We start from the raw sequence: 26286 nt of genomic DNA, 5'->3' as shown, positions 1-26286 counted from the left end.
TGCCCCTCCTCATTTATCAAAAAATATTTGGTAAATCTGTAAATTCGATTTGCTGGTCTTTATGAGCCCAGTATTTATGATTGAATTTCCAATTAAATTTTCCGGTAGAATCATCTAATTCCTTGAAAAACCATTTTGGAGAATAATCAGCTTCGCCATTTAACCTTTTTTTTGCGCTTGCTCTTTGCTTTTCCTCGAGCCTTCTCTTCTCTTTAACTGCCCACTCAATATGTCCATTTTCATATGCTCTCTGATCTGGCCTGTACCTAGAGTCAGTACAAGGCATATTTACACCAGGTATATTAATATCATACTGTGGTGAAATTTCGTTGAGTTCAAATGTCATTTCAGCGAACCCAAAGAATTTTTCGCTCTGGAAGGGCTTAGCTTCGGCTACCCATGCTGTCTTGCGAGTTGAAGGGATAGATTCGATTTTATCCCAAATTGACAGTAAATATAAACAACTTGTAGGAATTATATTTGAACTTGTCTCAACTGATTCCCCGTAGAGTTTATAATTTTCTCTCTGTTTAATTACCTTTTCTGACTCTAAGTTTGATTTAATGAAGATATTTTCTTTAGTAAACTCTTGATCAAATTTACAAGATTCATACCAAATCTTAGTGTCCCATTTCCCTCCTATTTTATAGATTGGTTTTCCATACTTATTAAACACAAGTCCTTTAATATTAAACAAATCATTACTAAACCATCCACCTTTCTGATATTCAATTAATGAAAATTCTAAAGTTTTTCGATTTATTATAGTGCTAATTCCCACAATTTCTATCCAAAGTTTACCAAATATTATATTGTGAATGAGTAATTTCGGTCGGTTAAAGGTGTAATTATCACCTTTATCATTCAGTATTACATTAACATTTCCTATAACAGTAAGCTCTAAGCTTTGGCCTGTAAAACGAGATTTATTTCCAACTTGTCCCCAAACTGAATACAAGGGATTATTTGTATGCCCAATTTTTGGAATTTTGTCATTAATATTCGTTGGATGATGCTCAACATAAAATGCTGTAGTAGGAGGATGGTGGCCTACTTGTTCGGCAATAAATCTAAAACCTCGATGAGAAAATTCGAAAGTTTCGCCAAGCAAAGGGTTGAATGGTTTAAATATCCTCCCAATTGAAGATACATAAGGAGTAATAGAAAATATAGTTATTTCACGAAGACGATCTATACTAGAATCGTAAAGGGACGCATTCTCTAGTATAGACGAATACCTAAAATCTTCTGCAAGCCGTTGTAATAATGATGTTGGTTCATTGAACTGAATTGGAATTGTTATTCGTGAAATATCCTTCGTTATAGATTCCTTTATGGATGCCCACAAATTAAAGCGTGGCTTTTGTTGAAGAAACGGTAAAGTCATACGATATTTATATGGGTTCTTTTTCCAAAAACAACAATAGCATTCATCTTTTTTAGGAAAGATATTGGGAGTATTCAATATTTTCTCTGATTCAGTATCATTTTCAAAATCTGAAAAAGCATCATAAAATATTTCTTCAGTCGATTCAGAGGCGTGTAAGTCTCTATTGCTTTTAATACTAATTTTTCCAATATCCTCTTCTGTATTTATTAAACTGAATAGCGATGAATAAATATCGCATTCATGAAGTTTAACTAAATTAATATTGCATGTTTTCTCGAAAACCGTATCAATTAATTTGTCGAAATATTTGGTGATGTTATTTTTGCTAGATTTAACTCTCTTTTCTGAAATTTCGTCTAAAATCAAATTTCTTGTTTTTATTAGTTCATATAATAAATTCGTTAAAAAAGGAATGTTACGAATGTTAAGTGAATCTTTATACGAAATAGATGAATTATGAGAATTTATTTTGTTAAAAAACAATTCTTTCCCAAAAAGTGCTTTTGCATTCATAGAATAAATTAGAGAATTTATCCAAGCAAGTTTTGATTCGAGTGAACATGCTTTCAAATGCAAGTCACTATTTGAATCACTGGGATATCTCAGCGAAATTCGATTACATTTACTCGAATAAATATCGATGTAGCAAGATTTGTTTGGTATATTAATTTTCCTGATTTTTGAACCCTTTATATAACATAAAATTCCGGGGTAAAGTCTAAAATACCTCGGTTTCCAGGTGTTTACCATATTAGTCCATTTGTGTAGCCAGCCTTCAATTATCGGCTGCTCATATTCATTAGAATGATCTTTATTCATAGCTTTGGATAGCTGAGAGACAATATTCTTATTTTCTTGAACGAAAGCCTTTGAGTGGTCTGCTTTATTTACATTAATATTTGAACAAAGTTGATTTTTCTTTCTCAAGGTTGATTTATTTAATTTTCCTAACTCTTCATATTTATTGGTGGGTAAATTAAAAAGTTCAGGAGCATCACTCATTATTTTCCAGTTATAAGGCAAGCTACCAAGTCTATCATTTATTTTTTTTGATTGCTCATTAACCAACATAAATTAGCATGTTAGTTATTTTATTTCAAAAAAAATTATTTGAATCCCCCCAAATCTAAGTATTAAAACGGATGCGAGGGGTTAAAAACTGAAATTTTGAAATCATAAACCCTTTTTAAAATCAATAAATTCCTCCAATTTATTATTGTTAACAAAAATTTAACATAGATTCCAAAAAACAAAAAATAAAAATTAAAATTTTTGGCTAAAAAAAAACGCTCCCGGACGGAATCGAACCGTCGACCCTTCGGTTAACAGCCGAATGCTATAACCGACTAAGCCACGGAAGCTCACGTTTGGAGGTAATTTGTTTAATGTCTAGAGAGTTTTAGATATTTTTTTCGAAGTAACATTCTTAAGTATTGCTTTCTGGAAAATTTACCTATACTACAGCTCTTGATAAATTTATACTTAATTTTTGGTAGATTTTTAAAATTTTGACTTGCGACTTGTACTTTTTTTTCTTCTTCAGCTTTTATAGTTTTAACTTCTTTAAACTTGGAATAGGGAATAGTACAAGTTCTCAAAAGCTCAAAGTTATTATCATGGATACTACAATTTGATCTCAACTTTGATGATTCCAGAGAAATGCATTTTTCAACTGCAAGTTTGATCATGTTATTATACTCACTTGTAAAGGTACTATCTTTCATTGTATTCATTTGGCTTAAACGCTTTTTAGAAATGCCATTAAAAGTTAGCAAAGACGTATTTAAATAAGAAATAGCATCTATTCTGTTTGAAAGATGATAAATTTCATTTTTTATGTCTGTTCTCCTATCTTTAGTTGGAATATTAACCCCAATTACATTAGAATACTTAGAAATATTCCTTTGTAAAGGTTTGAAAATAGGAATCGATAAAGATAAATAACTGATTGACAAATTAGTATTTAAAATAGACAGTATACCATCTCCAAATTGAGGTAGTTGAGCGATGCATGACCCCGTTATTATATCCCAAATTCTTACTCCATCATTTGCGGATGAAAATATTTTATCTTTAGAGCAAATGCAAGCTTTAACAGGCCCAGAATGACCAAATAACTTGGAAATACGACTATTTAGAGTAGGTATACTGTCATAATATATTTTATAAATTATGCCATTTCCGCCTCCTATGAAAACTAATTTACCACATTCTGAGGAAGTACAAGAGCATAATTGAGTCGAGAAATTTAGGTTTGCTAAGGGTTTTTCAGATCTGAATGTAAGAAAGCTTAATGAAAAGTCTCCTCCAATGGAAATAATAGATATATCCGAAAAGCTGTTTGTCAAATTTAAGGGAAAGAAATCATTTATTGAAGCAGAGTGAGCATTCCATTTAATGAGTGGTTTTGGAAAAGTTAAGGAGTTGTTGCTTTCAAGCAATTCACTAGTCAGAAATGCTTGTATATAGCAATCATCACTACATGTAACCAATATTGAATTGCCTTGTACCAGCTTTATTTTATTTATAGGTTTATAATGCGGAAGCCAGCAATTTAAAAGCTGCCCTGTGGTTATTACCCAAATGTAAACGGTTCCTGAAAGACCACCTGCATAAACAATACCACCGTCATCTTGAAATTCGCAGCATTTTATTATTTCAGGAACTGAGACTCTGTAAATTGGATCGCTTTTATTGCTCCATATGTGTAAAGTTGATTTGTTTGTTTGGAAGCCAGCAAGATATTTTGTAGAATTACCTATAAAGGAAACACTAAACTTGGATGCATTACAATCCTTGAATGTTTGCGATACAGTCCCAGTATTTCTATCAAAAGAATATATGCCATTATGATTTGAAACAAGAGTTATTCTCTCCATTGAATAATAACGCTAAAAGTCAACAAATAACCAGACAGAGGCGCGCAAGGATAAGTAGTTAAAAATCTATTAGACGATTAAAATGGAAAATGTAGAGTACTATCAGCCTCCAAAAATCAGCAGTTCATTTTGGAGTTCCTATTGTATTCTCGTTAATTTATGCACAAACATGGACGGTAGCAACAATCTGCGTTGATACTGTGGCATTGTGCAATAAAACTATAACTTCAGAATGCGCAAAATGTCTCATTGTACAGAAAATTGTACTCAATTGAAACACGGATAAAGCGAATCATCATCATTATAAAATATCTACATATAAAGAAAATAAATAAATAATTAAAATACTAAGAAGTAAAGAAAAGTATTTTGTACGGAAGAGTGTCTTTTTTGGCGGCACAAATATTCCTACCGCTGTAACGCTACCTGCCGTGCAAATTACGATTGCATGTTAAGCTGCTCGCAATATAAATATAATGTTTCGGCCGTTGTTAGACTGTAATGGAGAAATTAGCATTAATAGATTGCTCGGAAGTCAAGATCTATCCGAATATGTAATATCCGTTCGCACATTTGAGGATGTAGTAAACAAATTGAATATAGTTGTAAGTGACAGACTCATGCAATTGCTTCATGAAGTTGATGTAGATATTGCACTAGATACATGCAAAAGTGGCTCTTACCTATATAAATATCCGCGTTCTTGTATTGGTAGTAGACGCTTTTCAAGATATAACTTTGAAATTGACTTAGATTCTGGATGCGTAAAGTGGTATAAAAAAAAAAAAACTTTGATTTGTTCTAGAAAAGTGGTATTTATTCAGACTTTATATCTAAATGATGTAAACCACATTCTTCCAGGATCTGATAGTGACTTTTGGAGGTCAAAGAAATGTACAAAGAAGGAGTATATCAATTCTAATTTTGGGATTGAACTAGTAGTAATAGGAAAAAGAAATAAAACACTAAGACTTTTATGCGCAAATAAAGAAGAATGGAAATTTTGGATGGTCGGGCTGTTGGTAAGCCATGCTCTTGCTCAAAGAGAGAAGTTAGTCTCAAAAATTAAAGGAACAAAAAAAATTGTTGATGCTAAACATTTTTACACTCACGACTACATTAGGCGTCAATGGGAACTTTCAGATTTAGATAACTCTGGTTCAATAAGCTTCACAGAGTTAATGCGTTTAACAAAGAGATTGCAGATGCCGGTATCTAAAGATTATACTCACGCTCTCTTTTGTGAATATGATAATGATAATAATGGTGCACTTGATTATAAGGAATTTAGAAATTTGTTAACTCAGCTTTTAATACTCCCTGAGTTGCGTGATTTATTTGATGAATATAAGGATCCAGATACAAATGTTATGGGTGCGAATAAATTTCGTAATTTTCTGATAGATGTTCAAGGAATGGATCCGTCAAACTCATTAGAATCACTAGTTAATGCTGTATTAAATATGAAAGAACCGTTCATTGAAAGGGGTGGTATTACTGAAATTGGGTTCAATATTCTAATGTCTTCAGAATTTAACTCCGCATTTGATCCATTAAAAAGAGATGTATATCAATCAATGGATGAACCTATTTCACACTACTGGATAGCTTCGAGCCACAATACTTATTTAACTGGCGACCAACTAACTTCAAAATCCGAGATTGGACAATATATAACTGTATTACTTCAAGGATGTAGATGTGTAGAGTTGGATGTTTGGAATGGCCCAGATGGATCACCAATTATTTACCATGGCCACACTTTAACATCTAAAGTTTACTTTGAAGATGTAATTCGAGCATGCAAAGACTATGCTTTCCAGATATCTCCATATCCGATTATTTTATCGCTTGAAATGCATGCATCTGATAAACAACGTGAAAAGGTTGCAGAAATAATATTGAACGTATTAGGCGATTCTCTTTATATTCCCCCAAATGATGGGAGTGATAGACTTCCCACCCCAAATGAACTTAAATATAAATTTCTTGTCAAAGCTAAGGTCCCAAAAGAAGATATTAGTTTTGATTTAAGAGCAGGGGTTATTAATGAAGATGATGAAAAAAATGATCTAAACCCAGACATATTAGAAGTTGATCTCGAAGTGTCCAACAATACAAGGATTGAAAATGAAAAGCAAGCCTCGTCTTACAATCAAAATCAGACTAAGAGGAGATTATATTCTAGTCTAATTTCCCTTCCAGGAAATGCGATACAACTGTCTAATTTTGAAAATCGAAGAAGAATGAGCATTGGTTCTCTTGTTGAAACAAAATTTCTGCGCCTTGCGAAAGACTCAAGTATGAGTCTTGCAAAGTTCCATCAAGATCATCTATGTAGAGTTTATCCATCAGGTACACGTATATCGAGTTCAAACTATAATCCTTTAATACCATGGTCATACGGAGCTCAGATTGTCGCATTGAATTACCAAGCAGTTGGAACTGCCTTATTATTGAATGAAGGGAGATTCAGACAAAATGGTGGCTCAAAAAGTGGCTACGTACTAAAACCAAAAATGTGCCTAAAAAAGTGCTTTGATGGACGGGTATTCGATCCTATGAACCCTTTAGAAACTTTAGAGCTCTTTGATATCCCTCCTGTTAGAGTGTGTATCCAAATACTATCAGCTCACCAGCTCCCTGACAATCTATCGCAGTTCTCACGTGGAATTGCAGGCCTAATATCTGGGAATAAACTTTCACCATACATTACTATTTCTGTTTTTGGAGGGCCCAGCGAAGAGTTCAAGTCATACAGAACGCCTGTAATAAATAATAATGGGTTTAATCCAAAATGGGAAAACTTGTCTCCATTTACATTCAATGTTCTTTGCCCAGAAATTTCGATTATTAATTTCGAGGTTAAGTCATCAGATTCGATACAGTCTGAATTTATTGCAGCAGCTTCAATTCCTGTTTCATGCCTTAGACCTGGTTTAAGGTGGATACAACTATTTGATGCAAATTTTATTGATATCCAGTGTTGTGGGATCCTTGCGAACATTTCTATAACAACAGAATTACCAAAAACGTATATGTTATCATCAATTTTAACAGGAAACAATGGAAGCTCATCAACAAATCTACAAGAAACATTGCAACAGTTTAGAGGAATTAAATTTTGAGTCATCTACTTTGTTGATTTGGGAAAATTTATAATTTTTTTTTTCAAAACGTTAAATAAACAATTCACGTCATTTAATTGTATTTAATAATCTATGAAATTCATCAACATTTCAAAAAACATTAAAAGAACATTTATTCAATACTAAATGTTTACTTGAAATAATTCATTGAATATTTTACATCGTAGGCTTATCTGAGATACTATTAAATTCTGGATTTGAGCCTCCCGTAGCAATCATATGGTAAACTGTTATTCCAATTAAAGAAAGTGCCAAACCTGCTGTAAAAAACCAAATTGAAGAAATTGTAACAAACGTCTGAACATGCAAAATTTTTAGTTTTTTTCTAGTTAATTTTCAACATACCGTCCACCAAAGTGCAGGCGCAGTGCTTTGACAAACCAATGAAGTATTTACCTAAACAAGTAATCGAATAATTATAATGAATTTTCAACTTACCCAAACAGTTCCCATTGTGAACCAAAGAAAACTTGCCAAAAACATTATAGATTCACCTATTATTGCAAAACTTCTTTTATATAATATATTTCTTTGTATTCAAGACAACTTACTTTTGCCCAAATGTGGATTCTATTATAGCCATAAGCTTAGAAGCAGGATAGGACTAATTTATCATTAATGAAGAATTACTTATTATTTAAATTTCTTACCAATAGTATTGCACCAACGAGCCATGCCTTCAACGGTGTGTCACAAACTTTCCCAAATGAAACTGCGAGCACTCCTGCATATAACACATCTATTGTTATAAAAATGACCAAAGATAATTTTCTTAGGTCGCTTTTATGCTTTCTAAAATTGAATTGAGTTTCAGGTGCCATAAATAACCATAAAAATTCAAAGAATAGTTCTAAATGTTTTAACGATGGGGAATTAACTAGCAATTACATGTCGCATGTTTATATTGCATGCTATTTAAACATGCTTTAATTGATGTTACAAATACACCTTGTTCACTTTGAAAGTTTTAAAAATTTTAGTTTTAAGCTTGGATTTACTTAATTTTTTTTTCATAAACATTTAATTCAAGCAAGTTCCATAATTCCTACGCGTTTTATTTGTATTTAACATTTTTTTAATCGATTATTTTGCGCGAAAAGATTCTATTATTCAGTTATTTTTTTTAGCTTTTATTTTTCAGTTATAAATGCCGAACTTTCAAACACCAATTAGGAATGCCGAACTAAAAGAAAAAAAGAGAATTAGTTATTCTTTAAGCAGCCACAGAAGGCAAAATTTGCAAAAGTTAATCAATGAAAGAAATAGTCTCGAAAAAAATGAAGTTATCAATAAATTAGGTGGATCCTTAAAAGCTACATCTATTGAAAGCCAGATAGTATGTTTAGAAAGAAGTAAGTTATTTGGTTAGTTTTATTTGTTTCACTTTTATTAATATTCGAAGATCAATTGGTTGATTTGATATTGGCTGCATGCGCTGATTATCCTGAGTTTTGTAAAAAAGTAAGTTGATTAATTTAATAATAATTCCTACTCACAAAAAAAGGTAAACAAAAAATATCTAGATTCTCTTTCATCTATTAAAAATAACGTTTATTGACTCAATATTTTTTGCTCTGCACGATAATTATTTAACCCCTCAATTCATTTTCAATAAAATGAATGATTTGCAAATAGAATATGATTATACGGATTTTATTAATTATTACGATAAATTTAAAGTAATAGTATATAATGTTTTAAAAAAATTACCATTAAATGATGAAATAAGAAAACCAGTAATCGAATATTACTTAAACTGTATTGATTATAACGTAAAAAAAGGCAAGCATATTCGTGGCAAAATTTTAGTGTTAATCTCAAGTTTAAGTTCAGCATATTCAAATATAAAGAGAGACTCCATTTATTTGTTAGGGTGGGTGGTTGAAGCAATACAAGCATTGATATTAATTGCGGACGATATTATGGATTCTGGTAAATTTAGAAGAGGAGCGCCTTGTTGGTATATTGTTCATGGTCAATCGAATGCAATTAATGACATTTTTTTCTTGAAAATGCTATCACTTTCACTGATCTTTGAGCTTTCTAGTGTATTCGGAAATGATATTGTTATGAAAATCCAGAAAATATACAATGAATCTATTTTTTTTACGGTATTGGGCCAACATTTAGATCTGTCATATTTTGATTTATCTAAAGCTGACAAAATATCCGAAAGATACTTTTCAATGGTAGAAATGAAGACTTCTCGCTATACGTTTTATATGCCTGTATTTTTTGGCTTAACACTTTCTGAAATTCAAGTTTCTTCAGCGCAATTAAACTTGATTGAAGCTATCCTCTATAAACTGGGCGAATTCTATCAAGTGCACAATGATGTTTCTGACTACTTATTTAATGATAGCAATGCAGATGATATTTGCAGGTTTAAACTTACATGGCCACTACAAAAATCGTTTGAAATTGCTGATGAAGAAATGAAACTTAAGATTTCTGAAAACTATGGAAAAAATAGTTCGTTAGTAAAAGATTGTTACAATTTATTAAAAATAAATGAACATTATTTGGAATATCAAAGGAATGCATTGGATTATTTAATTAAATTAGTGAAAGATATTACCGATGATAGTCTACAGAAAGTATTTATTCACCTAATTCACCAAATCTCGGAACTAATTACAAATAGTCGATCAAATGCAGATTCAAATAACTCATTATAAAAAAGCTATACACTATAGAAATCAAAATCTCTATCACTCTTTTTTACGTGTATCTTCCATCCCTTTTCAAAATCCTTAGGTAGAATAACATATCTATTTTTCCTTACAGCTTGCATACCGGCCTCTTGAGAGATCGCGGCTATATCAGCTGCAGATATTTTTTCTGGTCTGGAGACATATTCTTCAAGATCAACTTCTTCACTCAAGTTCATCTTTGCAGTAATAGTCTGGAATATCAATCTCCTTTGCCTTCTATCAGGTAATGGGAATTCTATTTTTCGGTCAAGTCTACCGGGCCTCAATAGCGCAGGATCAAGGGTATCTGCTCTGTTAGTCGCCATAATTACTTTTACATTTGTTGTTTGGTCAAATCCATCCATTTGGTTTAAAAGCTCGAGCAAAATACGTTGAACTTCCCTATCTGCCCCAGTTTGTGCATCAAAACGTTTAGTTGCAATTGAATCTACTTCATCAATAAACACTATTGCTGGGGAGTTTTCTCTTGCCAAACGAAATACGTCGCGGACCATCCTTGGGCCTTCACCCAAATATTTTTGTACAAACTCTGACCCAACGACTCTAATAAACGTGGCTGTTGTGTGATTAGCAACAGCTTTAGCAAGCATAGTTTTACCAGTTCCGGGAGGTCCATATAGAAGCACTCCAGTTGGAGGATCAATTCCTATTTGTTGATATAATTCTGGACACACAAGTGGCAACTCAACGGCTTCTCGTACTTCTTGCTTTTGAATATCCATCCCTCCAATATCAGAATATGTTACATCAGGTTTTTCCTGCATTTGAAGCATTTGAATACTAGAATCTGCTTCAGGAGGAAGAATATCAACTATTGCATGACTGTGCCTATGAAGCGCGACTGACGCAGGTGGTTTAAGATCTTCTCTATTGATTGTACTAAGAACCCTAACATAATAATTTGAGCCTGCTGTAGAAGAAACAATTCCGTACCTGGAATCTATCATTTCAAGAAATTGCCCAATAACGAGCGGAACTGATTGAATACGTTTGATTTCCTCCTTCGCACGCTGGAATTCACGTTTCAAACCTTTTTGTTCATCTTTGATATAATCTTCTTGAATACTCAAAAAGTTGAGTTCTTTCTCAAGCTCCTTAAGGCTTCCATAGAGATATTTTTCACGGTCTATATTGCCAGACATAATTGTTTGCGACTTGGCCAGAGAACATGCCATCCTTTAACAAAAATATACTATTATGAAAAAAACATAAAAAAAACAACTCCCGCTAATATTGTGGGTTCAGCGGTTCGAAGGAGATCAATACAGCTTAGTATTGTATTTTATTGCTCAGCCACAAAAGGTGATTTATTAAACGCTTGGAAGTTAAAACATTCAACATATGAATTGTAGTATTACTGATTACCCATTAATCAATCATTATTATTGTTTTATTGCCTATTTCGCAGTCTTTTAATTATGAAAATAGGTTTTGTTCGAGTAAGCCTCACAAATACACAAAATTTAACAAATTGACAAATTTAATATTTTACTAAAAACCTAACTTATAAGTTATGAAAATCCATCTTGGATATCAAAACGCTGATTTTTTTTGACTATTTCAGTTTCACGAGTGTTATTAACGGTTTGGAAGAACTGTTGTGACTCAGAGAGTCAGAGACCACCATTAAAAACTAGGTGCTTTGCTTGATGAATATAATTTTATGCAGTTTATATTTAGCTCCTGCTGTATTTCTATAATTCGAAAAAATTCTTTCCTTAACCTGATGGATAACGTCCTTAACCGTGTAATATAGCCACGAAAATATTTTTGTATAACAATCGCAGATTTATGTTCTTTCATAATTATACGGAATTAATTTGTAATTACAAACTAAGTGAGGCGAATACAAAAATTTGCATTTGTGTTTCCTTAATAGTCAAACATTAAATATTTCCTTTTTTGCATGTTTGGATATCAAGATTTGAAATATAGTTTTTGATAAATAATTTTTCAATTTCTTCTTCGGAGACTTTTGTGCTCAAATATCTTTTGATAGCTATCAATATATAGACTAACCATGCGAAAAGTGAATAAATTAGATAAATTGTCCCATAATTAGTTAATACCGATCCAAATGGAACCATACACTTATTTGTGAATGATTTTCCTGAGCTTCCAGATATTAACGTCATTTTGCTGTTATGACTTTCATTGGAGCGGCCAAAGTCTTGGTTCTGAATATAAAATATCAAGTCAAAGGTATTTAAGTTATACGATTCTTTATAACAACAGTTGCATAAAATTATGTGGCATTCATCGAATTGAAAAAAATATCTAGCAAGGGTTATATCAGGGGTGTTATGAAATTTAAAGGTAACTATGTCTTTACTTATAAAACAAAGCACCTTTTGTACATCTGTAGTATTCGAACAAGCATAAATCTTTGAATCGCCTTCCTCCGTGTTTTTTCCAGCATTTTTTAGTAGATTTAATAAAATTTCTGGCGTGACTCCATTAAAAATACGCACTAATGAGTTAATCCTTATGGAATTAAGCACGTATTGTTTATGGTTTTTTTTAATAAAGATTTCTATGATTGAGAAAATATGATTCTCTTCATTTCCAATATTAGCCATCGTGCTAAAATTCGCTTCTGTTCAGCTAGAGTCACTCCTTTACCTAGAGTATTTATTTAAAAAAAATTTTAGCATTAGTGAAATAGTTACATTTCAGGCAAAAAAAAGCCATTGCACGCTCATAAAGAGCTTGCCCCCCCCCATCCCCATCCAAACTATAATTCCCGGTGATATATTATCAATTATAATAAATTTTACATATAAGATGCTCAGAATCCGAAAGTTCCTAGAAGTGTCAAAAACTACTCGAAGCTGTCACAATTAACTTTAATAGTCGTGATGTAAAATATCTATTGCAAAAACTAAGGCGGGAATTCCTTAGATTTAAATCTATGTTGACTATGACATTAGATTTTGTAAAAAAAAAAAAAAAATGAACATAAAGTTATTATCTTTCCGAATTCTGCTATTACTAAGCACCGTTTCATATGCCTACTCAGAAAAGAAAAGACAGTTAATGTCGGATTCTGAAATTATTGCTTCTATTAATGAAAATATATCTCTCTTATTAAAATTTGAAAGAATTATTTTTACTAAAAGAAGCGATCAGGCAAAGAAAAAGTGTAATATCGCTTTAAAAAATCTAAAAACTTTGAACTCTGCAACAGAAAATAGAAGTATACAGATTAATCCTTTAACGAGTATCACTCTTAATGGTATAATTTGGCACTCGGATCCTTGCAACAATCCCGATCAAATGATCAAACATATTGAGTTGTATAATCTAATAATCCGTAGCAAAACATTTAGTCAAATATCTAATCCTAATCAAAAAAATAATAGTGAGCAAATAAATATGGGCACCTTGACTAACAAATTTTTTTCCCCTCGAAATAATGGCTTAAAAAACGCTGTATTTAGAAGTAATACAATTTCAAACACATTGATCAAGAACAAAACCCATACTAAAACAATTTCACAAGGGATACGATCAAAAATGGACTCTTTAATATCAAGCGGAGATGATAATAACTCTTCAATGATTGATCCAACTTTTAATTCCACAAATGTCCTAGATGCAGGTGAAAAAATAAATCCTTGCTCTCAAAACAAAACTATCGATAATAGTTACGCAACAAAAAAAACTATTAGAGAAGAACTTCAGGAATTGGCAAAGATGAAATCCGTTTCTAGTAAATCTTCAACAGGGTTTTCTGAATCTCTCAGCAAAATTTTATCAGAACGCAGTGCTTCGTAAGCTAAAACAATAATCAACTATTTAGCGCATTATTAAAAGTTTTACTGCCAATTCATTATATTAAGAATTACCAAATAATTTATTGGCGGCATATTGTTTAATGTTTAAATCTATAATTGTTATTTCATTAAATTTTTTGTTATTTTATGTGAATATAAATGTAATGATATTTCCTTTATTATTGCTACTATTATTATTAATTTCTATAGACTTCATTCAATGTGAAGATTTTGAGAATAACAAAGACAAAATATTTGAGGCGAAAGCTGCAAAAATAGGTCAATCTAATAAATATAATAAAATTGAAAAAGCAAGTTCTGTGTCAAATGCTCTAGAAAATAGCAAGGAATCACTCAAAAAAATTAATAGAACAGCAAATTTTCAGATTCTTAGTTTGGGTGAAGTATATGCATTGAGGGAATTCAACGAGCTTGGAGGAGTGAATAAATTAATTCAAAGGCCTGCCCCTTCTCTGCAAAGGTTAACGTATAGATCAATTTTTGGAAAAGAAACGAGTGGCCAATTAAGATTCATTTGCATGAATCCTCATCATTTGTCAATAGGAGAAAGGCTAATAATTCAGAGCAGTAAATTTTCTTTTTCTGTAAATCGCAATCAATTTGTAAATGCGAGATCCCAACTGTCACATATTTCTATAGTGCAAAATAAACATAATAATGACTTAAGGCGTGCTTTAGAGGGATTGATATCAAATGCTGAAAAAACTAGAATAAATAAAGAAGAAAGTAAAATAAATGAGTTAGATTCAAAACAAATTAAAGGAAAGAAAAAGTTAGTTATCCAAGAAGACTTCGTAAAAGGAGTGATTGATAGCATTAAACAAGAGCAAGGCCTACTTAAAGAGAAAAAGCTAAGTTCAAATTCGGTTGATCTAGTAATTCCTCCGCCACCGAATAAAAGTCCGGATTTAGACTTTGAAGACAATAATCTAGATACTAACAACGATTTAAAAAATAGTACTGCTTCTTCACGAAGCCTATTTGAACATTTGAAAATCCCCGATATTGAAGATAATGTCCATACAAGTAATTGTCTTAATGGAGAGAAAACTCCCAGAAAACTACCTCCAGGAGCAGAATTGGAGTTGGAAGAATTTTTTGCAAGACAATCTAAGAGAACTTCTGGTAAAAATAGTCCAAGAGCAAGTTCTGGATACGGTAACAAACAATTGATATTAAGTAAGCATAATAGATCAGCAAAAAATAGCAACCCATACAAACCATCTTAGTAAAAAAAATAATATGCCTTATCTTGTTGGTACGAACCATATGGCTGGTGCTGATAGACAATTAATTGGTGAAATATTGGGTGAATCCAGTAGTAGCTTATCACAATAAATGAGCCTGGTAATTTTGATGTTAGATATATATCTTCGCCTGAGTAAGGAGATAAATAGATTAGAATCTTACAAAATAAAGTAATTTCATCGCCTTTGCGCATTTAATTACTGAGATAAATTTAATATTTTAAAGTCTAATAAAATATTTTTCTTGATAAATTTAAAAAAAATGAATATCATTTGAACTTATTTGTATTTGCCATGAGGTTCATAGTTTTATTATGTATTTTCATCAGCATTTAAAATTGAATTCGTCCTATTAATTAGTCTTAAAGTATTCGACCTATTAACTCTAGGAGTTAAATCACCAAAAGTATTTGTTTCATTTGTAAAATTTTGGATAAGATTTAAAATTTGTTTTTGACTCGTATCATTCAGAATTTTATTATTGTCTGTAATGTTGAGAGTCGTATTTGCTGTTTCCTCATGGAAAAAAAATAATTTTTTTTTTAATTTTCTAGATTCAACATGATTTATGCTGGATCCAACCTCTTGATTCGATGCACTCTGTAAATGTTCATACCCTAAGTGTTTAATATAGTTATATCTAATTTTTGAACTCGAATTTTTTTCCATAGAATAAAAAGACTTAAAGACCCTCAACAGTGGGTTAAAAAAACCAATTGAGCTCATAATTATGTTTCCAATAGGATTAAATGCATCTGTAGCTGTAAAAACTAATAAAAAAAATAGGTATAAATAAGCAAGTTTGAATTTTGTCATAGTTTCAAGAAGTAGCTAAGATCAGGGAAAAAGTACAATGCGCGAGTGAATTATTCCTCGAAAATTAAATAATGAGAAAGAGATATCATACTAAAGGCCCATTTGTCTCACCTTGTTTATTATGAATACTTAATGGAGAAAACTCGTAAATTCTTCCGAAAAATAATAAAATAGTTATTTAAGGCTCAAATATTTTGAAAGCTTGCGTTTTAGCAAATATGAATAAAAATAATAAAACAAGATTTTTGTCGTTGGATATTAGTTTGATTTCACTGTATCTAGATGAGAATTCCTATAAAATAAAGGTAATTAAATATAAGTTCCAACGTTGTTTCAATTGATCTGATGCGTAATTGTTTTACAATTTGATGTTTTAATTGATATATACTATAACGTTCTATTCGCTCGCTTTTCTATAAAGAAATGGCGTTTAAATAAATTTTTGCTGTTAGCCAAACATGATTTAAACCTGAATTACAAACATTTTTCTGATATGAAAAAATACATATTCCAAATATAATGGTTTGTTTAAAAGCATTATTAATATAATTTATTTAGTCGAGCAATTTTTAGTAAAAAAAAGTCGTTAAGCTTTATCACTAAATTTAATTAAATCTGTATAAAAAAAAAATCAAACAATCATTATTACTCTATGCAGTAGAAAATGATTCTAAAGAAAAGTCTCTTGAAGAAATAGTTCTTATCTCACCACCAATTATTAGTGGGTCTTTCATATCTGCCTTAAACCTTAGATATTCAATAATTTCAAAAGCAAATAGTGCAAATACTAAAAATGAAAAAATTACAGTAAATGTCAGAAATCCCCAGATCACAGTATTTAGCGTTGAAACTGAACAACCTGTGATTGCATATTTTACTTTTTTTCCATCAACTTCAAGTTCAGAAGCATTAGTAATATTCAGTTGAAAATGATTATTTTGAGTGATATAGACTAATGCATAAGAATTAAAAACGGACAAAACTGTTCCTGAGTAGCCAGAAACGCATATTTTTTGGCAAGAGTTAATATTATATGATGGGGTTAAACACTTTTGCAACCCAAGAGGTTTATATTGTTTCACTTTATATTCTTGTCCAAGTATTTGCACAGTATCTGAATCAATTAATTTGGGCTCGTCAATAGGAGTCTTCGTAATTATTGGATAAATTCCTTGAGGGTCAGAAATGTTTGTAATATATTCATTAGGATTTGAGGCGTTATAAATAGATGAAACAATCACATTTTGGTTAAGTCGATAAATATCAACCAAGAAAATGTCTGTATCTTGCAAATCAGAATAAATAACGTCAGCGCAAGATAAGATAAAGAGATATATAGAAAATCTAATCCAAACAAAGTACATTTATTTTCTAATATTAATATTTCATTTTCTCTTTAATTGCACAACATACACACGCCAATCATGTTCACACATAATTGAAATCTGTAGCAATAGTGAAAGAGCGCAAATGCAGAAAAAAAATAAAATACTTGGTAATCTTATATATTAGACAAAATATTTAATAATAGATCTTAGAATTATCACTTTTGTCCGAGACAACGCATTAGACATTAAAAAAAAAAAAAAATAGATTTATTTGCCAGAAAAAAACAATGTATAGATCCCTCCACTTTGCTTTGACAAATTTTTTTGGCAAATACTAAAAACTCATAATCAGAAATTACATTTTTGAATTTTTTTTAGATTTTTAAAGGAAATGATTTTTTCAATTTTATTCTTTTCTGTTTTTATTTTGGCTAGCAAAATTCATTGCTCAAGTTTTAGAAGCTTTTCAGAGAATGATCAGCTGTCAAAATATGAAGACAATAATAAGACGAACAGTTTAATTACTCTTTCTGCTAATCACTCGGATATTATTGACTCAACTTTAGATAGTCCAGTAACTAGGGTTATGGATGATATTTTAATACAAGAGAGGCCCGTATTATTGAACACAATTCCTCACACAGCATTAAGCCACAATTTGTTTGTAAATTCGTCAGGTCTATTCACAAACATTACCGTCATACTTACATCTACAGTCCCAATTGCAATTGTTAGCCCAGAAAATGATTCGATCCATAGGATTTTGTCAGGCTCCGAGACTAACAAAACTCTAGGAAGCATAAAGATGGATCTTGAGAAAATTAGTGAGAATATTTCAAAAAGTATGGATAAACTCCCAAAGGAAATAATGAACGTCGTAGAAAACACAGGAGAGTATTTTGAAAAGCTTTCATCGCTTTTGGCGGGAGTGGCTAATTTGGGTGATAATTCTGGATCTAATTCTACGGTCTTAGAACCAGCCCATAATGAATAGATTGAGAGTAGCAATAGAACTCAAACAAGTTAATTAAAACTAATTAGACTGTTAATATCTGCTTTCAATTATACTTCTTTCCACTTAAAGATATTTTGACGCTACGCATGCGTAACTTATGTCGTGTCGTAACTTTGTGTGTCAATTTCGTATCCCACTAGTGGATAACATTGGAATTAGTTAACAAAAATTTGGCACGCCAGTCATTTTTGTTAAATTTTTCTAATTTCCTTATACAATGAGAGTTGTGAATTTATTGTTAATAATATCTATATTTAATGCAAATTTGGTCTTCTCTAAGCATCATAAACATTCTTTAGGCTTGAGAGGAAACCAAAACACTGAGAAACAACTAGATTTATGTGAACTACATTGTCAAGGAAATAATACACTTGCTGAGAAGATTCATTGTAGTTTGAATGACTTTTTAGAGAATCGAACAAGAACTAGTGGAGTTATTTACTTTACAACTGGGGTTGAAAGTTCATATTCAATATTAGAGAATAATTCAGAATCGGTACTTCCTGGAATTAAAGAGGATAGTTTGGAATTTGCCCTTACAGCAGAAAACGTTATTAATCAATCTATCGCTGATTTGCTAGTAAATGGTTCTACTGAATTCAATTCGAAAAGTAACGATATTATAGGAAATAGCTCTATTAGTTCGCTATTTTTAGATACAGAGGACAATTTTCTTGTCGAGTTTGATAAGTTCTCTAGTATTTATAAATTCGAAAGTGCTGGTCAGAAAGAATTAGGTTCGGAGAATTTGATTGATACACTAATTAACGGAAATAAAACAATAGAAAGTAGTGATAAATTAGATTCAAACCAGGAATTGATAGATAAACTTATTCAAGAGGAATTTAACACAACAATAGAAGTGCTCGAAGAAATATCAGAAAGATTTCCGGATATTAGGGAACTTACTAATGTTATTAAAGGAGAGAAAAGTGTTAGTATTAGGGAATTGCTCAGCGTAACAAGTAGATTGATGAGAAGTTTAAACACAATTGATGAAAACATTAGTGATATTGATGATATTAGCCTCGAAAAATTGAAAGAAAGATTGTCTGATGAAGAAATTGAAAAGTTAAAAGAACAGACTGTAGATAACTCTACAGTTGTGAAACAACCTTGGTATGCTCCATTGAAAAAGATAGGAATAAATATTATTTCAGGGAAAAATACTATATTCTCTGTTATTATTTCCATTATAGAATCGGTTATTGGCTTTTCACCAGTTGGATCTATCGTAAGCATAGTTGTAAGAGTAATTGCGGCCATTGTAACTATAATTCATGATATAATTCAAAGACGAAAGAGTAATTCCAATTTAATTAGGGTATTGAGATCTCTGGATAGTTTTGATGCATCCGAATTGTCAAAAGTATCATTAGCAAATAAGCTAATTGGAAGGATATCTGAAAATGCAGAGAATATAAAAGAATCTCAGTTCCTGCTCAGAGAATTGTATAAAGATTTGTCTGAACTTGCATTTGCTGCAGAGAAAAATCTTCATGAATTTAATGAGAACATAATTATGGATCAGTTAAATAAAATAATATCTGGAAAACTTGCAAGTATGTCTTCCAATAATTCTACAACAAATCTCCAATATTTAGATCAAAATAGCTCTTACTTTGATAAATACAGTTCCAGAGTACTTTTAACTTCTAAAACAATAATTAGGACAGATTTCAATAAAGGATACTCGGCTATAGCTGATGAAATGGAAGAATATTTGAATCATTCTTATAACTTATCTTGGGATTCAAACGAGTTTAAAAGAAGTCTTAATACTATTACTGAGGAAACTAATTCTACAATTATTAATGTCGAATCAAATTCTACTCAAATCATTACAACAACGACGACATCTACATCTCAGCCAACTAAAGTGAAGTGGTATGATGGATTAATACAATTCTCGAAAAAGGTTACTGAACTCAGCGGTGTAGTATCAATGCTAGATATGTTGCTTGAACTATTTACTGTTGTGTTTGGGAACTCGCCACAGGCTGAATCAATATTATCTGTTCTTAGATTAATAGTTTATCTGATAAAGTCAGTATTTAATATATTCAGCAACATCTCGTCCAATAGAAAGTTAATTGGTGTTACAAGAGTTATTCCAGAGGAAATAGCTAATAGTCCTAGGTTGTTACAATTGACTATGAATAAAATTAAGAAGAACATGGATTCTGCACAACTAGAAAGGGATATAATAAACAGTCAAATTCAAGAAATAATTAAGATTTCAGAACCTGATAATTTTGAGCTCGTTGATCAAGAATTCGATAAATACTTGACCTTTAACGCTACAGAAAATCTTTTGAATGAAACCAAATTGAGAAAGAATGCGTCTGTTGAAGCAAGAATGCATGTTGCGGAGTACTACCTTATGCATGACCGTCTTCTATCTGCATCTGAGTCTTCAGTAATGGCAACAGAACTCAATTTCAAGTCTTGGATGGAGAAGGTAGGCACATTCTTTGATAATTCGTATGAAAAAATTAAACAAGTCATAAAGAGTATATTTGCAACCATTTTTAAGGGTAACAAGATCGTCGCATTCATTGATAAGTTGATTGACCTCATCATTTCAGTAATAAGGTCAATCTATCATGCCTTCAAGAATAAAAGTACGCAGAGACTTTTAATTCAAGCAATTGAAGAATGCGAGGAAGAGGAGATACACAATTTACTTCAGAAACAGCTCGAAAATACATTGAAAAATGAAGACACTCCTATTTTGAGACTACTATTTTAATTTTTAGAATAGATTTAATTTTTTTTTTAATATTCCGCCAAACCGGATATTTCAAATATTAACGTATTTTCATTATCCAGTCTAGACTGCGAACAAATTTTAAAAATTAATGAATTATTATTTTTAAGCTAATTGGCCTTCAACATGAAGTTATGGTTTTTAGTCTTTGCTTTTGTAATAAACTCTGCGTTTATTGAGTCTTCAAGGGTTCTTTCTTCATACGGTTGCTACTCGTTGTTAGGAAAATTACCGCGAATGTCCGCTCTTTCTCGTTCAATTACTCCGATAAATGTTCACGAATATAATCAAGAGGATGTTAGTATTGTTTGTATTTCTTTAGTTAAAGGCGCTGAATTTAAGTTTGATCAACATGACTCAATTATTGATTTGTCAAATAATGCTCACGGAATTAGTCTCGTATTACCTAAATCAGAAATTTTATCCGGGCTTTATGGATCAAGTTTGGAACCAATAATCATATCATCTTGTAAGAAAGCAAAAATTCTTTTATCTTCGCAACCAAATACGAAGTTGATGCTTTTGCAACCATTTATTATTTTTTCTTGTATTGAAGTAGTCAAGCAACAAACTCCAATCCCTCAGACAAAACCTGAAAAATCAAAGAGTCATCCGCCTCAAATTGACTATTTATCCCTTGGATCTGGGATTCCGTTTGGAAAAAGGCCATATGAATGCAGATTTGATTCTCCCACATTTGCGAAGGAAGGATCATCGATTAATTACAAAAAGAAACAAGTTTATTGGACATGTTTTTCTAAGGTAGAAGAACTCTTAGTGATGAACTTTTTTTCGGAAAATAACATATCCGAAAAAGTATTACTTTCGATTGTCGATGATATGCGTTCAACCTCTAATAAGATTTCTGTGAAATCGCCTTGTAATGGGACAATGCACGATAATAAACAAGGAATTCTAAATAAGAATCAAGTGTTTTTAAGAATTGAATGCGAAGAAGAAAATTTACCTAAACTTTTAATTAATAAAGACTTTGGACTTAGACAGACCCAATTAAGAAAAAAATAAGATATAATCTAAAATTTATTTTTTGTTGAATATTCTTTTCTATTCAGTTATTTCTAAATCAACATTTCCAAATTTCCAATTTGGTGAATCTTGAATTTTTAACCAACTTAAGTCGGATACCTTGAAATTATCTTTTGTTAGGAATTCTGATTTATGTATACCCATTTCCTGCAAATGGTTTTCGAATATTACATAAAAATTTACGTTATTTTTTGTACGAATATCGAATGTGATATTGTAACAGTTTTCTATTAATGGTTGCGTGCAGCAAGATAACCGGATCTTAAGTCCATCTGAGTCATGAATCCTTATTTGCCTACATGCAACTGCAATAAGGCAATTTTTACAATTTTTTATTGAAACGCTTGTTGATACAGGGCCAAAATAAATTGAGCTATCCTCAATATTGCTTATTTCTAATTTGTACAAACCCAATAATAATTTCAACTTTGAATTGTATATACTTTCTAATTTAAGCTCTCTCGAAATCTGCTTGTCGGAATAATTAATATCCTTATTTTTAATGTATTTAATACAATCAATCAACATTTTTACAAATAGAAAAAAAAAATAAGAAACCGCAAAATTGCCTTTCAATTCCATAAATGCAATTCCTAAATCTTAAAATATTCTTTGTTATTATTGTTCATTTTATTAGTTTTTCAATTGGAGAACAACAACCTTCACCAAATGAATTTCTACAATATTTTTCAATTGCTGCAGGTATAAACTCACTTATTTTTTCTTTGTCCAATACTATATATTCAATTAAAAGTCTTAATAAACTCAAAAAGAAAAATAGGGGATTTAACGAAGGAATAAATGAATCTATAAATAGATCGAAAGAACACAAATTTAAGAAACAAATAACTAATGATCAAGCAAATAGTTTAATAAGCACTGAAAAGTCATACCTATCAAATGAAGAATTAGATGTAAATCAAATGAATTTTACTCAATTAATCATCCAATCTAGTAAATTGGCAGATATATATATGGTAAAAGATAATTCCTTTATTGGGCAATCCAATAATACTGACTCAGAATTAAATGTTTCTAAGAGTATTATTGAATATTCTGGAAATCCATGCTTTCCTCCAAATAATTCCAAAATAGAAAACACAAATAACACTAATGCTCAAAATATTGATTTTAATATTAATAAAAAATTCAGAGGGCTAATTATTGAATAGTGAACAACATGATAAAAATCACAAAAAAAAACTATATTTATTTGGATCAAACACAAATTTAAAATAAATTATTCGATTGTGGTTTTAACAATATATTTATGCAAGCGCATGACTCTTAAAGAGGGAAACTAGGATATATTAAATCAAAAATGCAATAAAATATTTAGTGGGGATCTGAATATATTTATTAAAAATAATTTTAATTGCTATATATTAGATTATGCTTAGATTTTTTAAGTATTTACTTTTTGTACACATATTCTTAAATTCTATAAATGCAACTTATGGTCAAATCCGACTAAATGGATCTAATACTACTAACAACTATTTATTGGAAATTGTGAGTGAATATATCAAAAAATATGAAGAGAAAATTATTAATACAAATAAGTATCTAATTCAGCAAAAAATTAATAGATTAAAAACAAATGAAACAAATTTAATTAATGGTATAAATCTCGCTAATAGTTCAATTAATGATAATTTGGAATTATCCAATTCGCTGAAAGAAATTAATTTATATGATATAAATAATATTGAATATTTTAAAAGTCAATATTTCGAGTTTTTAAAAGAAATAAATAATGATACCGAAACAAATAACTTGATTTTAAATAATTCAAAGATTCAACATAAAGAACGAATATTACAATTTTTTCGAAGCGATATTAACGAGACAAAATTCCAAGCACAACAAAGACTCTCATCTAACTTAAATTACAATCCAGAAAACAATATAAATACTTACCCTATTCAAAATAACTATTATGGAAATAATGGAAATAGCCTCATTAATTCACAGCAAAATAATGCAATTAAGCAGCCAGCTCTTTCCGGGCTTCTTAGTGTAACTAATCCTGCATTTAAGATGATCGTTTCGACAGTATTAATGTGTTTAGGTAGCACTCCATATGGTGCAATTGCCGTACTAGTTGTTGTGACAGTATATACATTAATTGAAGTAGTAATCAAATATTTTTTTAATAAAACAAAAAACAAAAATATTTTAAATACAATTAAAAGGTCTTCGAATATGAATATGCATTCTAACAATTCGACAAATAATTTGGTTGCTTCCACGGGAAAAACATTTAATAATAAATTAAGAAATTTGGTGAAAAAAGATAATAAAACATCGAATAGCGTAAGAAACTTAGTTAGTAATTCAGTAAAAATTAACTACGAAAATTATCTCGAACAAAAAAAACTTGATTTTTTTGTAAAGCATTTGCTGGAATATATTTTAATAAATCAAACATTAAACATTAAAAAAAAAGGATTTTTAGCTGAAAATATAACTAAAAAAATGTCTGGCAGATTTATGAATTCGTTACTAAATTTTTTTATTGATAAAACTGAAAGTATCCAACAAAGTAAAACTTCAACTAAATTAATTGATGAAGATTTATTCCATTTCAATTACCAAGAAAAATCGAAATATGATCTACCTGATTGGTACAAACACATTTGTATTATTTATGCTTCTTTGAAAGAGAAAAATAGAATACTTTTCGAGGCAGAAAATGATGATTGGGTACCGGTAAACAATGTATTGAAGACAAATAACGAATATTTATCTGAGTTAAATGATGGAATTGCCGAAATTGATAAAATTCTTAATATTGAAACCAAATATAACTCTTCACTTAAAGATATTCCAAATTATAACGAAACTGATAATAATATTGTAATGGAAATGAACAAAAATGAAAATAATATATTTAGAGAACAAAATGATCTTCTTGGCCCTCACAACAATACTGAAAATAAATGGTACGATAGAATGATTAAGTATTCAATTCAAAGTTATAGACAAAATGGGATTAGAGGAGTAATAACAATGATATTAGATATTTTTTCCACAATTTTTAGTGCTACGCCAATTGGTTATTTACTCATTACTTTGATAAGATTAATTGCATTTATGACAGATAAGCTGCTGTTATTATCCAGAAGGAGAAAGAATCAACACCAATTAACGAGACTATTATTAGAAATACCTGAAATATTTAATGAAGATAAATTATCAGTCACCTTAAAAGAAATTAGCTTTATTGAAAATGAATGTATCAAACAGGAAAAAATATTAATTAATCTTTATATAACCCTTGTTAAGCATTTGAAGAATTTCAACCCAGAAATCAATCTATTAGCAGTTGATAACCAAGTTAAAAAGTTTATCGACTTTGTAAAAAATAAAAATAATTTTATTATGGACTATTTGAATAATCAAAGAAATTCTGAATATAAATATTCATCAGTATTAAGAAGCCTTTTATATCCAAAAAAGCATTTTGATACTAATTACTCGGAAGGTTGGACATTGAATGAAAAAAGTGAACGAGGAGTTGTTGAGCCAACTTCAAAGGAGTCGAACGAAAATAAACATGAAAAAAACGTTGAAATTACTTCCAAAGTAATAAAAGAAACGAAATATATTGACAATAACAAGGAAAGTACTAGTATTGCCAAGAATTCATTTCAAAATATGATCGGAGGCTTAAAAAGTTTTCTTTTGAACCTATTCAAAAGTATATTTGGTGGAGCAGGAGAGCTATGGGAATATATCAAAGGATTACTTTCGCGTATCATTGACTTCATAAAAACTCTCTGGGATTTAGTAAGAGGTGAGAAAAAAAAAAGAATGTTAATTGAAATATTGGAAGAAATGCCTTGTGAATCAGCTGTTCATTCGTATTTATTCACTGACATATTCAATATACTCAAAGATTAATAATAATGTAAAATTTGTTGAAGCAATTTTAGAATGTATTTATCACTTAATAATTCTAACTTTGATAACAATTTATTTGTTTAAATAATATTGTATTTTTTTTTTTTTTACGAAATAATTTAAAGAAGGTATTTACGTTCAAATATGCTTAGATTAAGAATTTTCAAACATTATTATTCAAATAATAAGCTCAAATAAATTAAATTTTTTATCTCAGATTATCGTTAA

At 30.3% G+C, this 26286-nt stretch overlaps 16 protein-coding genes and 1 non-coding gene across 17 annotated transcripts; 9 read left to right on the top strand and 8 right to left on the bottom strand.

Annotated features, from left to right (window-relative positions):
- Window positions 1-16: 16 nt before the first annotated feature.
- Window positions 17-2461, bottom strand: cgd4_2580 (oxysterol binding protein 1A-like pleckstrin homology (PH) domain containing protein; the record flags this gene model as incomplete). Its single annotated transcript, XM_625846.1, has 1 exon — window positions 17-2461. The coding sequence occupies one exon, from the start codon at window positions 2459-2461 to the stop codon at window positions 17-19; it is 2445 nt and encodes an 814-aa protein (XP_625846.1).
- Window positions 2462-2677: 216 nt separating this feature from the next.
- cgd4_2575 lies at window positions 2678-2751 on the bottom strand (the record flags this gene model as incomplete). Its single annotated transcript has 1 exon — window positions 2678-2751. It is a non-coding gene; the product is annotated as a tRNA-Asn (tRNA).
- A 21-nt stretch (window positions 2752-2772) lies between these two features.
- On the bottom strand, window positions 2773-4269 carry cgd4_2570 (WD repeat protein; the record flags this gene model as incomplete). Its single annotated transcript, XM_625845.1, has 1 exon — window positions 2773-4269. One exon carries the CDS (start codon window positions 4267-4269, stop codon window positions 2773-2775), a length of 1497 nt encoding a protein of 498 aa, XP_625845.1.
- A 476-nt stretch (window positions 4270-4745) lies between these two features.
- cgd4_2560 (phospholipase C, delta 1 ortholog with 2 EF hands plus phospholipase C domain plus C2 domain) lies at window positions 4746-7397 on the top strand (the record flags this gene model as incomplete). The annotated part of the gene is made up of 1 exon (XM_625844.1): window positions 4746-7397. The coding sequence occupies one exon, from the start codon at window positions 4746-4748 to the stop codon at window positions 7395-7397; it is 2652 nt and encodes an 883-aa protein (XP_625844.1).
- A 1544-nt stretch (window positions 7398-8941) lies between these two features.
- On the top strand, window positions 8942-10096 carry cgd4_2550 (putative farnesyl pyrophosphate synthase; the record flags this gene model as incomplete). Its single annotated transcript, XM_625843.1, has 1 exon — window positions 8942-10096. A coding segment is annotated over one exon (1155 nt), but the record flags the coding sequence as incomplete, so codon positions are not given.
- A 5-nt stretch (window positions 10097-10101) lies between these two features.
- On the bottom strand, window positions 10102-11307 carry cgd4_2540 (26S proteasome regulatory subunit 26b like AAA ATpase; the record flags this gene model as incomplete). Its single annotated transcript, XM_625842.1, has 1 exon — window positions 10102-11307. The coding sequence occupies one exon, from the start codon at window positions 11305-11307 to the stop codon at window positions 10102-10104; it is 1206 nt and encodes a 401-aa protein (XP_625842.1).
- A 711-nt stretch (window positions 11308-12018) lies between these two features.
- Window positions 12019-12711, bottom strand: cgd4_2530 (possible transmembrane domain near C; the record flags this gene model as incomplete). Its single annotated transcript, XM_625841.1, has 1 exon — window positions 12019-12711. The coding sequence occupies one exon, from the start codon at window positions 12709-12711 to the stop codon at window positions 12019-12021; it is 693 nt and encodes a 230-aa protein (XP_625841.1).
- A 373-nt stretch (window positions 12712-13084) lies between these two features.
- Window positions 13085-13909, top strand: cgd4_2520 (hypothetical protein with a signal peptide, gene within locus of signal-peptide containing hypothetical proteins; the record flags this gene model as incomplete). The annotated part of the gene is made up of 1 exon (XM_625840.1): window positions 13085-13909. One exon carries the CDS (start codon window positions 13085-13087, stop codon window positions 13907-13909), a length of 825 nt encoding a protein of 274 aa, XP_625840.1.
- Window positions 13910-14009: 100 nt separating this feature from the next.
- Window positions 14010-15158, top strand: cgd4_2510 (hypothetical protein with a signal peptide, gene within locus of signal-peptide containing hypothetical proteins; the record flags this gene model as incomplete). Its single annotated transcript, XM_625839.1, has 1 exon — window positions 14010-15158. The coding sequence occupies one exon, from the start codon at window positions 14010-14012 to the stop codon at window positions 15156-15158; it is 1149 nt and encodes a 382-aa protein (XP_625839.1).
- A 330-nt stretch (window positions 15159-15488) lies between these two features.
- cgd4_2500 (hypothetical protein with a signal peptide, gene within locus of signal-peptide containing hypothetical proteins) lies at window positions 15489-15992 on the bottom strand (the record flags this gene model as incomplete). The annotated part of the gene is made up of 1 exon (XM_625838.1): window positions 15489-15992. The coding sequence occupies one exon, from the start codon at window positions 15990-15992 to the stop codon at window positions 15489-15491; it is 504 nt and encodes a 167-aa protein (XP_625838.1).
- A 650-nt stretch (window positions 15993-16642) lies between these two features.
- Window positions 16643-17356, bottom strand: cgd4_2490 (hypothetical protein, signal peptide, 2 transmembrane domains near C-terminus; the record flags this gene model as incomplete). Its single annotated transcript, XM_625837.1, has 1 exon — window positions 16643-17356. One exon carries the CDS (start codon window positions 17354-17356, stop codon window positions 16643-16645), a length of 714 nt encoding a protein of 237 aa, XP_625837.1.
- A 355-nt stretch (window positions 17357-17711) lies between these two features.
- cgd4_2480 (hypothetical protein with a signal peptide, gene within locus of signal-peptide containing hypothetical proteins) lies at window positions 17712-18314 on the top strand (the record flags this gene model as incomplete). The annotated part of the gene is made up of 1 exon (XM_625836.1): window positions 17712-18314. The coding sequence occupies one exon, from the start codon at window positions 17712-17714 to the stop codon at window positions 18312-18314; it is 603 nt and encodes a 200-aa protein (XP_625836.1).
- A 238-nt stretch (window positions 18315-18552) lies between these two features.
- On the top strand, window positions 18553-21087 carry cgd4_2470 (hypothetical protein with a signal peptide, gene within locus of signal-peptide containing hypothetical proteins; the record flags this gene model as incomplete). The annotated part of the gene is made up of 1 exon (XM_625835.1): window positions 18553-21087. One exon carries the CDS (start codon window positions 18553-18555, stop codon window positions 21085-21087), a length of 2535 nt encoding a protein of 844 aa, XP_625835.1.
- Window positions 21088-21231: 144 nt separating this feature from the next.
- cgd4_2460 (hypothetical protein with a signal peptide, gene within locus of signal-peptide containing hypothetical proteins) lies at window positions 21232-22131 on the top strand (the record flags this gene model as incomplete). Its single annotated transcript, XM_625834.1, has 1 exon — window positions 21232-22131. The coding sequence occupies one exon, from the start codon at window positions 21232-21234 to the stop codon at window positions 22129-22131; it is 900 nt and encodes a 299-aa protein (XP_625834.1).
- Window positions 22132-22170: 39 nt separating this feature from the next.
- cgd4_2450 (conserved hypothetical protein) lies at window positions 22171-22734 on the bottom strand (the record flags this gene model as incomplete). The annotated part of the gene is made up of 1 exon (XM_625833.1): window positions 22171-22734. One exon carries the CDS (start codon window positions 22732-22734, stop codon window positions 22171-22173), a length of 564 nt encoding a protein of 187 aa, XP_625833.1.
- A 2-nt stretch (window positions 22735-22736) lies between these two features.
- Window positions 22737-23324, top strand: cgd4_2440 (small hypothetical protein with signal peptide; the record flags this gene model as incomplete). Its single annotated transcript, XM_625832.1, has 1 exon — window positions 22737-23324. One exon carries the CDS (start codon window positions 22737-22739, stop codon window positions 23322-23324), a length of 588 nt encoding a protein of 195 aa, XP_625832.1.
- A 220-nt stretch (window positions 23325-23544) lies between these two features.
- On the top strand, window positions 23545-26058 carry cgd4_2430 (hypothetical protein containing a signal peptide and 2 transmembrane domains; the record flags this gene model as incomplete). Its single annotated transcript, XM_625831.1, has 1 exon — window positions 23545-26058. One exon carries the CDS (start codon window positions 23545-23547, stop codon window positions 26056-26058), a length of 2514 nt encoding a protein of 837 aa, XP_625831.1.
- Between the last annotated feature and the right edge of the window lie 228 nt (window positions 26059-26286).

The sequence above is a fragment of the Cryptosporidium parvum genome, chromosome 4, assembly GCF_000165345.1.
Source record: "Cryptosporidium parvum Iowa II chromosome 4, whole genome shotgun sequence".
In the NCBI taxonomy this organism is placed as follows: domain Eukaryota; phylum Apicomplexa; class Conoidasida; order Eucoccidiorida; family Cryptosporidiidae; genus Cryptosporidium; species Cryptosporidium parvum.
This window is presented reverse-complemented; position numbering and strand designations above follow the sequence as displayed.